Here is an 11,642-nt window from a genome sequence, read left to right as displayed (position 1 = left end):
TTTGTGTTTAAATGATATTGAATATATTTAAGTGTAAATTAGCAATAATAGAATAATCAGTTAAAACAAAACAGGTGCAGGGAATAAAATATGTTTACAGTGTAACGCCAACTGATTGCTGCGACCAGTGCACAAACACACTCGCATACATGGTTTGAGACGGCAGGTCTGGTGGAAGGGATACAGTGTAACCAATACAGTAAAGGGTCATGCTCACGAGGACATTTTAAGTTAAAAAAAAAAGAGAAAGTCTTTGACTTGAAGGCGCAACTGCAGACTATTGTTCTTCTTGGAACATAAATGAAATATCAAATGCACGAGCCAACATCATTTAGCTTGCGTCTTTCTGGACTCTTCAATGCTTTATGAGTGAAATTCATTTCTTCAGTCGTACACGTGCTCACTTTTACACTCTTTGGGAACAAATGGCTCGCATGGTGTGCTGGCTTCTTGTAGCTCACAGTACAAGTGCTAATGTGAGGACCATTGGGGAGTTGGGGGGAGCAGTGCTATCTTTGGGAAAAACTGGTCGAATCACATGCTGGTTTATCACACAAGAGGTTTGGAAACGATGCTCCTGGCTCTGACCTGCTCTGCTTTTAATCTGAGAGGCCTGGAGCTAAAGCAGAGGATGTAATACATCGAGAATCAGGTCTCCCCTTGTCCAGTGACCACCTTCTCCACTACGCACACAGGTTGGTGCAGGGAGTCCAAAGTCCAATCCTCATGACTTCCTTGCATACCCACCGTGGCTCCCGCTGTGATTTGGGGTGCGTGTAATTCCGCGTCGGCCGGGGGCAGGCTATGGCCATCGGGAGTCGTTTGTATGCCCAGGCTGGCGAGCAGGTTTTGGAGACGCGTGGCCGTGCTTGCCAGCTGTTGCTTCTCCACCTCCAGGGAAGAAACCTGCTCCTTTAACTTGCTCTCTGACTGTACCAGTGCCGCCACTCGACTCTCTAGGCTGCACACCCGAGCATACGAGACCTGGGTGGGAAAGACGGGGGGGGGGGGGGGGGGGGGCAGCAGAGAGGAGCATAGCGATTTCATGTCCGCCCAAGAGGCAAGGTTTAAATGTCACCTCAGACAACAGCCCCAGAACATGTTAGACAGAATGTTTAAGTGGTGGTTTGTCTATGAGTCCAGTGATTTACTGGCGACCAGTCCGGGGTGTAACAGGAATCCTGCCTCCTTAGGAGACTAGCTACTTCCTCTGTTTTCAGTGACACGTCAGTGTAAACAGTTGAAAAGCAGCTCATTTGTGCATTGTCGCCAACAATTGGACCGAAATATGGAGCATAAGTTTAGCAGCAATTTAAAAAAGTGAAATTGATCAATAAATTGGCAGATTGACTTTCTGCACATCACATAGCAAGTAAATGAAAAGGTTCTTGAGCTGTCTCAAATCTTTGGGAAAATGGACAGTCCAGAGTAATTTCACATAATACAGCCAAAAATTTCCCTTCTATCTTAGCACTGACCGTTTCTTTTGAGGTAAGTTCGACACGCCGTAGTTTATCTACAATTTTGGAAACTAAGGATGCAAACAAGCGTAAACATCACTGCAATAGAGAAAGGATGTTCTATTGATGAGGGTACTGTATGGACCTGCAGCTCCTCGAGGAGATCAAGGTTCTGCTGTCGCAGGCTCTGATTGGTCCTTTCCAGCTGTGCAGCGCGCTGATGTTGGTTGAGGGTCGGGGGCGTGTCCAGGAGTTCATCCTGCAAGACGTGGTACTCCACCTCATACGCCTGAAGCTGTTTGGACACATCCATCTCACAAACCTGCAATTAGGTGCAAAAATGTACAACCTCAGCATGATAGAGTGGTTGAGTGGATTGCTAATGTTAGCCGCTAGTGATAACTGACTAGCTGCTGCCTGGCTCGCATCTACAGCAGGCATGTACAACTCGGGTCCTCAAGGGCAGCTATCTGCTATCATTATTTTAAAAGCGACTTTTCACTCTAACGCCATCTTTTAAACTCACTTTCTGTATTGTGTATGAGAAAATGTGAGTCACACATCAGGCTGCTTATAGTCAACATAATATGACCAGATGGTACTGGAGGGAAATTACCTGCAAGCTCCTGCATGACTCGATTGCCACTACTTGCCATTTCATTCAAATTATATAGTCAACGCACGCTTCCGGAGCTACCTGATAACATGTTTGACACATGGAAAGGTAAAAATTACCGTCACGCTAAGCATTAGTCAAAATAATAACACGAGAAGGAAAAACCATGGCTGAAGAAGTGTATGATGAGTCAGTTAACTCAGAGTGTAATGCTGATGATTTTCAGTGTTTTTCTAGTCCTCTTCAACACTAATGCCAAAGCAGGAGACTAAATGGGCTCCACCCATCAACAACTCACCATCACAAGACGCAATGGGGCAGGTTTTTGCATTTCGTCATGAGGTTGCTGGCAATATGTGAATTGAACGATTTTTTCAGTAAATTTAACACAAAAGAAATTTACGTTGCCTGAAAGACGGCCACTAAATCTCATTAATTCCAACACGTGCATGAAAACACAGTTAACAATGCAATACTGATCTAATATTTCTATAAGATGAGAGCAAACCACACAGCTTGGTGTACAAAGGAATCAATTCATTTATTGAATGTTCACACTGTCCCATGGAGCAGACATTGAATCTTGGTTAGGACAAAGTGAATGTTGGGCTCTAAACGCAGCATCATTGAGTCCACCGCATGTTGTTGTTATGGCAACTGTGAGCCAAAAGGTTTACATTTTCCAACAATGAAGGTTTAGCCAGGTAACATGGGCACAATGCACTTCCGAGTCCATGTTGATTTTACATTTCTTATGTGTTTCGCGCTAATTGCTTGTGACTGCACGGATGCATCGATGTTAATGTTTATAGTGTCTTCCTATTGGTTGTTTCGCTGACACTGAAGATCAGGCTCACTGAGAGGGGATTTCTCTGAAATATCAAACACTACTCAAGATATCTGTCACAGCCAGGAACGTGCTGGGACCAAAGTTTGGCACAGGAAGAGTCGTCATTGGCGGCCAAAAAAGATGTTTGCTAGCTGCCGCGATGGCCGGCACCAGCCCGGAAATACACAGACTGCTCTGGAAAATTTACATATTTTCCCGATCGCCAACCCACCCCTGGTCCCACTTTTTCACCTTTGCCGTCAATCTCATCGTGAGCTGTACAACCAACCTTTTTGAACTCGGACGGCCAGTAAATGGACAGTGTAGGATTTTAACCAAAGATCTGCTTTTCTGATAGTGTACACTACTGCAAAGAATATATAACAAGAACACACACAAAAATCTTTTTTTTTTTTTTTTTTTAAACCCCTGCAGCCCTCACGGTCGACTTGGGACCAGTCCGCAGCCTACGAGTCGACCACGATCGACTGTTGGGCACTTTTGGTTTAAAACATTCAAACATACTTTTAACGAGAGTGCGACCAACGTTCTGCAAGCCAGGTTTTAAAAATTCTTGGGATTTAATTTTAATTTAATGTCATTGTCCAATGAAAATGTGTTATCTCGATAAACATTTATACAACATAAACAAGAGTTAGGGTATGTTTTAATTAACATCAACAATTAAAACAAAATATTAAAACCGTAGGTGAACCAATGAAAGTACGCATATATTTTAAGATGAATTTCCCATGAGAACCTGCTCATCAGGTGTTAACACATCTGGTTGAGATATTAGCTTTTGGCCCTCGAGTGACTTCCGGGCTGCAGGCGTTTAAAAGGCAGCACTGCCACACCCAGACAGGCTAGCTAGATATAAATAAGGTGTGTCCATTCACCTGAAGCAACAAATCAAACAAAAAAGACGAGGAGAAAAAAAAGTGCTTTTCCAATATTTACGAGCTCCTTTAAATTTCACCTCTGAAGACGACAACTGCAGATTATACAAAAAGCAGCATGTCCACGGATGGGTGGAAGTGGCTTTGAGGCCACGGCAAGTTCAAACAAGCCTGTGAGAGCAGGAAAGAGATGGAGGAGCGCAGCTCCCACAGCTGAGCGACCACACCAAGTGCTCGCACTTGAAAGTTGAGCCAGCGTTGTTAACACGGCCGTTCCATTTCAGATAAACACTCATACTTCATAGAAAGGAGGCACCCGTCACTACGGTGACCAAGAAATTAGAGGAGAAGCTTGTGGCAGCCTCCTCCACACAAGGAGATGAGTGTTTCTTGAGCCTAAATATTTTAAGCTTGTTCTTGGCTGCTGCAGGCACTCCGTTGTGAACAAATTCGTCGAGAGCTACTGTAAATAATTGCTCAATGACTTGAGTCAAGAAGCCACGAAAGAGTTTGGTGATTGCTTTCATCGCTCTCACCTGATTGATGGTTTTCTCCATCTGCACCAGGCCCAGGTTGGGCAGTGTGGTCTTGATGAAGTCCACAATGGACTCCAGGCTGTCATGTTGCAAGATCAGAGGCTTGTGGCTCCCCAGGAGACTCAGGGCCACCTTGAAGATGATCTCTGGCCCCTGGAGGAACAACATATCTGACAAAAGGAAAGAAACCAAAAAATGTCATAACGTGACCGGTTGAATGGAATAATGGCACAACATGGGATGATTGGAATTACTTTTTAACCAGTGCATTCATTGGCGCCAATAACTTGTTCTGGCAAAGAGGGAAACTTGTGACACAATATAGTGAGCCAGAGTAGGTGTGTGAATGCATGCTTTGAATGTATGAGGGTGTGGTGAGGGTTACATGAGAACATACAACCATTTAAAAGAAATGGGAGTGGAGGCATCAAGCCCAATATATAAATCTAACACGCGCACGCACACACACACACACGCACACACACACACACGCACAGCCACGCTGCAATGAGCCCAAGGAGGCACAGAGTCTCGTTCAGTAACTGTGCACCATGTAAGAAATTGGGCGTGAAAAAAATGGAGATGAACAAGGGAAAGTACAGAAATGACACAGGAGTGTGGGTGTGACCATGCCGTTTACATTCATGAAAAAAAAGATGACAATAAAAATAAATAAATAAAAAAGGAAATATTAAATTCGGTGCCTTCCATTTATCTCAAATCTAAATGAATTAGAAAAAGTTGTCCAAGAAGTGTCAGAATACTGGGGTGTAACATATATATTTGGAAAAAGAGTGACATAAAATTAAGGAATAGATAAAAGATGATCATACAGGTGTTATATATCTGATTCATCTGTCCCATCTTTTCAGAAACACACTTGGTTGCAGTCTTATAGCAAATGTCATTAAAAATCAAGCAGATAGAGTTCATTTACTCATCCACAGTCGTTTGTTTCTAGTTTGAATCACCTCCACATTTTCCTACAGGCTAAATTAAGAACCTGAAGTATTTATCGTGAGAGAAAAAAAAATGGTGGTGATCAACATAAAAAAACAAAATTAAATGGAATGTCTGTCAGAAACATTTACGTTTACCAAAAGAACTGAAGACCAAAAGACGTGAAAAAAAAATTGCCTCAGTGCAGCTGCACTGTCTCCAACATGCAATGAGCTGGCGAATTGAAACAGGGTTCACCAACATGCTGCCCTCCATGAAAGAAAAGATGAATCAATCTTACCAAAGACTCTTGCTACAAAGCCGAGGGGGAAGTGTGAGGCAAAAGCGGTGAGGAACCATGGCGTGGCGTACAGACTGGGCCCGATCTCCTGTTGCTCCAGATGGCTGTAGAGATCCCGGTGATAGTCATGGAGCAGACGTGACAACTGGTACATCTGAATCTTGTTGGAGGCACACATGAAATCGAGATTTTACTCAATGCCGTAGCTTGGCTGAGTTATTTTCTTCAAGCAAACTTTTATGGATGGTTGTAAGATATTCAGAGCAACCAAACAGGGCAACAAAATACTTGCGTTTCTATCACAGCAATATTTTTCAGGTGCGTTAAAAACAATATTGCATTATTCAAAGTAGTCTTTGATTCCTCTCATGATGTTAACTGTTTGAAATAATAACTATAAGAACATGGTTCAATTATTACAACTGAGAGTGCCGAAGCTTTACTGAGAATAAAAAGAAGTGACACAACTCTGGCAAGTGTTGCTGCTGCCAAGAGTAAATCAAACATTTTCATTTTCAAACACCACACATAAGTTACCGTGTAGCTTTACTTAAGCAAACTTGTTCATCTTTGTTCATAATTGGCTAACATAATCCTTGTCATCATAGCAACAGAAGAGGATCAAAAGACTTCCTTCACAATGATTTCATTGCCCAGACGGCTTGATGAGTGTGAATGAATCGCTGTGGACTTTGAGCTGCAGTCACAACATTTGTGCAATTTAATCATGAGGAATACTTAAGTGATTCCTTAATTACCAACAAATAAAGAAGGCATTGCTGGTGCACTTTACCTGCAGGATAATCATATCGGGCCTGTACTGTTTGCGGAGGCCGACGTCATACATGAGAAATTTGAGCATGTTGAAGGCGTCCTCTTCCCCCATGTGTAACAGCAAAACTCCAGCAATGAAGGACAAGCCCTGGCAGTATCCCACCTATTGGATCGATGAGATAAATGTGACATTTATGCAGTAATTAGGGGACAAGAGAATGTGTACAAAATCCATTTGATACCTCAGGGTCCAGCAGCGAGTAGGCCTTGAGGATATTATATAGAGACAGTTGTCCCGCCCCCAGCTGGGCTTGGAAATAGGGATGAGTGGGAAAAGTGCGACCTGAGAGAGCAGACAAAAGGCATATAACACTTAGGCTGCAGGACATCGTTCCCTTTTGTTATGTGAAAACATTGGGCTGAATACAAACATCGTTTCACTTAATTTATATCTAACCCCGAATCAGATACCAAAGCCTTTGGTGTGTGTGTGTGTGCATGCGTCACCTGTGCTGAACCGAGGAAAGCAAGACTTTTCACTTTGAGTGCCAACCCATTCTACAGCATCATGCTTACAAACATGTGCATAAAGACACACACATTAATGTGGCTTCGTGGGGTATGCATAACCCTCCCTCAAAAGGCTTTATGTGAAACGGTTGACATGACATGTCTCTTTTGAGAAAAAAAAAAGACATAACATTAGGAGGAGTGAAGACTGCTTGAAGTCATCCCTCGGTGGATGTGTTGATAATTGGCAGGTGTGTGCAGTTTGCGGCTGAGGGCTTCTCCACTTACAGTGAGGGGCGGCAAAACTTTGGCAAAGACAATGGCAACCGTGTGAGCGTGTATGTGTGGAATGTGCTGTGGGGTCTTTTTTGTTTTGTGCTTATGACTATACCTCGGCTCCCTCCCCCGCCTGAAGGAAAAGTGTGTGTGTGTATTGTGAATCTAAGGAGCGTGTATGAGGGCTGCACTTCCCATTCATCAGTCATAAATTGTACGCCGTTCTCATGTCACCTCGCCTTCCTAAGGTCTGTGTTTTGGATGTTTTCACACTGTAACTGTTTTATGACATTCTCATAACAACCACTCAATTTTGGGTTATGTGAGGTCACAGTTGCGATGTGTACTGGGGATTTAAGTAGTCAAACACCAGAAGACATGCTGTGTGTGCACTTCGTGTGTGCAAGTGTAGGTGTTGGGAGTAAATTGGGTGGGGTGATTGCCACTACGCTTGTGTGGGTTTGGGGTGTAAAGTGCAAAGGGTGAAAAACGTTAAAAATATAATAGTATGAAAGAAAATGTTGAAATGAATATGTGTAAACTAAAACATGCTCAATCTAATACATGCTTGACGTGTGTAGAAAATACAATAGACACATCTTGCATTGTGGGTGTGCACCTACAAACTGCAACCACAACAGTAATAAATATATTAATATACTGTGACTTTGCTGTCAATCAACTGCAGACTTTTACAATCTCGTATTGATGTCTTCTGTTGTGCAGGAGTAGTTGATGTTAGGTTTGCAGTCCAAATATATATAATACAGTAGAACCTCAGTTTTCGGATGCATTTGTCTTTGTATGATTGTCGTAAAAAAATAAACCAATCAAAACAAAACAACATAGGACTCTATGAATTTCCCGGAAACGGTGCGCCATTCCATTTACTCAGGTGTGCTTTTGTTGCTTGTTGAGTGACTATTGTCCCCACACGTTCATCCGAGGCATTTTAACAAAGGATTACCTAGTCAATTATTTTAAATGAATGAACAAGGAGTCAACCTACGGCAAGAAGTATTTCACAATGCAAGCTTTCACTCTGCCAACATCAACTTAACGCATCCTGTCAAAGGTCAGGGCTTCAAAATACAAGGAAGCGTGGCGAAATTGTGCTCATATACTGGTAGCGTGCTCTCATTTTGAAGGACTGAATTTTGGGAGGATGTGTTGTCGCCCCAACTGTCATCGCTGTTGCTGAGCAGACCGGGAGAGTTGCTGTTGCCGTCATGAATACTTGTATTGTGGAATACGCCTTGCCATCTATCGGACCACTTTTTTCACAATACGACAAAAAGCGCAAGAGCATGTCGGTTTATGTCAGACTACCTGGAACAGACTCATCGCAAAAGCTGAGGTTCCAGTGTATAGTGCAGTGTGTTACCCAAATCTATAAGGATGGCGTGCTGTTGCGAGGTCAGCTGTTTGAGCAGCTCTTTGTATGGCGTATCATTGGTCGGTGGACGGGAGGGGACCGTCTGCTTGAGCAGGTACTGTTCAGAGAGGAACTTCCAGATCTCTCCTCGATGCTGCCTCGGCACCCCTGTAGGCAGTAGAACAAGACTTAGCTTGGTTGCAGCCCAGGTTAACATGTTTCCTCATTAAAAAAATAAAAATAAAACAATCGAAAACGAAAGAATCCCTCTTCTTCAAAGGGAAAAAGGAATGGGATCAACACAGATTCCTTTGCAGAGCTGGGGGGAAAGGGCCAAAGCTGATAAGGAAAGAGGCTATAGGACACTGTTGCCATCAGGCGCATTATACATTAAGCTTTGGTCAATATTTGCAGCTAGTGGCAGAGCCAGTACTGATAAAAAAAGGCAAACACACCTTGTGCGACTGACAAATGTATGGTTTCATGGTCAAATTTGACCTTTGCCCTTCCAGGAGTTCCCAGCATCTTCTCCCAGACCAACGTGACCTCCTTGAGACAAGGAGTGATTTCCTCATAGTCCAGCTTGAGACGCTTGTTCTGCAAATCACTCTCAGAAGCTGCAAACATCAACACACAAGGAACGCACATCAATCATGTGACTTGGCAGGAACCACTTTGCCTGTCATGCCGGTGGCCTCTGGATGAGCTACCACCAGTGGAACTGGGAGAACCTGACATCACAATCATACGACAGACATGGACTCTTCGATTTATGAAGGAGTTCCGTTCCTGCGGCTGCAACGTTACACAAATGTGGAAGTCCAAACATGCCACTTTTGTGCCACGTGTACGCCTCTGCGCTGAAATGAAAATATAAATCTAACACATTTTTGCTCCCATTTTCCATGAATCCAAGATCAGCAACTTTTTCCATAGACAGTACATAAAGGACCTATTTCTTTCATGTGATGTTCATAAATCAATCTAACTCTGTGCTATCGAGCACTTCTCCTCTGTCAAGATATTCTCTGATGTGGCATATCAAGATGTGGATTTGACAGCATGATTATTGCATAGGTGTGCCTTAGGTTGCCCACCAATGAAAAACCATTGTAAAGACTATATTCTGAGGCCCGGGTCAGTCAGTATCTGATGTGACCACCATTTGGCCCATGCATCTCCTTTGTACGAAGCTAATCAAGTCTTTCATTATGGATTGTGGAATGATTGATCAAACAGGAGATGTTTAAAGCTTGCGTAATCGTTCCACATCTTAGTCCTGCTTTAAACTTGTCCACAACTTTATCCCCGTACCTGCCTGGTGTTGCTCCGCTCACTGACGAAAGGGAAAGTTCATCAAACGCATGATACTGTAATATTAATTACTCCCACGGAAGAAATTCTACACACTCAGAAGGAAAAAATGTCATCAGGAAATATCAGAGCAAAGGTTTGCCAATCACCCTGACACAAGAATCACATCTGAAGCAAGATAAGCAGCATGTCCAGTTATTTTAAAATGGAACACAGGATCACAGCTCTTACAATATCCTGCGGTGCGAATTCAACATACTTTGGACCACAATCATAAACGTAAGATAATCATGTTCCAATATGGGTGTTTGCAACCAGGTCATAGCTTATTTATGGAGACACTGTTGAGTTTTTCGAGCATGTTACCTTTGCAGCCACTGACTGAATTATCAAAAGTTTAAAAAAAAAAAAAAACATCAAGGGACAACTTGTAAATTTCCGTTAACAACCACGATCAAAGAAGGTGAGGGAACACCCAGAGGGCTTAATCTGTTCCTGTTTTTGACAACACCCTTCCTCATGCTGCCTCCCCAATCTCTTAACCCACCGCCCCATTTTTCTCTTGCGGTTGTCGTGCTGAAACTCAACAGGCCTCTCTTGCTCAAACTCTTATTTGTCTTGTCTGTCAAGTGCTTTCCCACTCTCGTTTTCTCCGTCCATGGTCTTTTCTATGTGACCAGCTGCAACTTGGCAGATGTGCTAAGAATGACATCATCACCGCATGACAGAAGAGGAGTGAAAGAGGCCACAGCCTGATCCCAAAATGTTTTCATAGCCCCCCCAGGAAAAAGCAAAGATTATTAAGTGCTATGAAACGACCACAGTGATTACAAAAGTCATGTGATGTCATTGTGATAACACTCCAGCTATTACAAGCTTGATTGCGAGCGACAATGTTGAACTGAGACATTATTAAATTAGAATACAGTTTTAAAGATCAGAAAATATTGAGCTTTACTTGTCATAATGAAGTGTGTCAAAGTCAAAGCGTTAACTGTAGCGCAGTTTGTATCATTTGCATTCAAGTTTTAAAGAGGTTTGAATTTAAATATATATCTTTTTGTTTTTTTACTCAAGCAAATATCTGTTAGAAGCTTTGTAGAAAGTATAAGTACAAAAATGCAATTAATCTCAACTAATTACGGAATATTTTGCGCCTAATTGGAAAAAAACAATTTTAATTGCTTGACAGCACCAAAAAGAATGAGGATATCATGTGTGCGTTTGATTCTCCACAATTGTGCGTTTTGTTCTTTCTTTTGATGTTTTGTGACACTTTTTCTGGAGGACAGAAGGCATTACAAGAAGAAAAATATCCAAGAAAAGGTCTTTCTGGTTTGAGTAAGTCTAAGTATGGCACTTTTAATCAGTGCTACAGTGTGCTTGCGCCATCACCAGCAGTACGTGGATGATCAACCAGAACAGCTGCTTCTGTTAAGCCTTGTTCAGCAGTATTATTGGTTTTATTTTTGTGGGGTCATGCACAAAGGCAAATTCACTTCAACTGGTTTAGGTTGTAAGTCATGCAGTTTATGGAAAATTGCTTGATCAAGACATGATTCTAAAAGTGACACTAAAAATTGTGCTAAAATGTATTTATGATGTGTAGATTATGCAATTCAATCACACATTTCACACTATTGGCTCGCAAATTATGCTTTAAAAAAAATTCCAGCATGACTGCCATAAAAACCTATTAAAAACATAAGTGTTGTGTTCAAATAAGCAGGCCCAGATTTCTCACAGAGTAAGTACATTTGTGAGTAAATTGAGACAATCTGATCTGCATTTCAATATACACTGTGACATAAAA

The 11,642-nt window shown here is 42.3% G+C and overlaps 1 protein-coding gene across 4 annotated transcripts in view; it reads right to left on the bottom strand.

Annotated features, from left to right (window-relative positions):
• Window positions 1-11,642, bottom strand: part of tbc1d1 (TBC1 (tre-2/USP6, BUB2, cdc16) domain family, member 1) — a 34,260-nt gene continuing 22,618 nt past the window's right edge. For all 4 annotated transcript variants that reach the window (XM_086119711.1, XM_086119712.1, XM_086119713.1 and 1 more), the window contains 8 exons: window positions 8,971-9,132; window positions 8,525-8,683; window positions 6,597-6,697; window positions 6,374-6,517; window positions 5,581-5,740; window positions 4,341-4,510; window positions 1,606-1,782; window positions 1-984 (listed from right to left, as the gene is read on the bottom strand). In XM_086119711.1, coding sequence (XP_085975837.1) covers window positions 649-984; window positions 1,606-1,782; window positions 4,341-4,510; window positions 5,581-5,740; window positions 6,374-6,517; window positions 6,597-6,697; window positions 8,525-8,683; window positions 8,971-9,132 — 1,409 coding nt within the window. In that variant the 3' untranslated portion in view covers window positions 1-648. The remainder of the gene's footprint in view (window positions 985-1,605; window positions 1,783-4,340; window positions 4,511-5,580; window positions 5,741-6,373; window positions 6,518-6,596; window positions 6,698-8,524; window positions 8,684-8,970; window positions 9,133-11,642) is intronic.

This window comes from Hippocampus guttulatus, chromosome 9 (assembly GCF_054856545.1).
Source record: "Hippocampus guttulatus isolate MCC_2025c chromosome 9, RoL_Hgut_1.0, whole genome shotgun sequence".
NCBI classification, from domain to species: domain Eukaryota; kingdom Metazoa; phylum Chordata; class Actinopteri; order Syngnathiformes; family Syngnathidae; genus Hippocampus; species Hippocampus guttulatus.
This window is presented reverse-complemented; position numbering and strand designations above follow the sequence as displayed.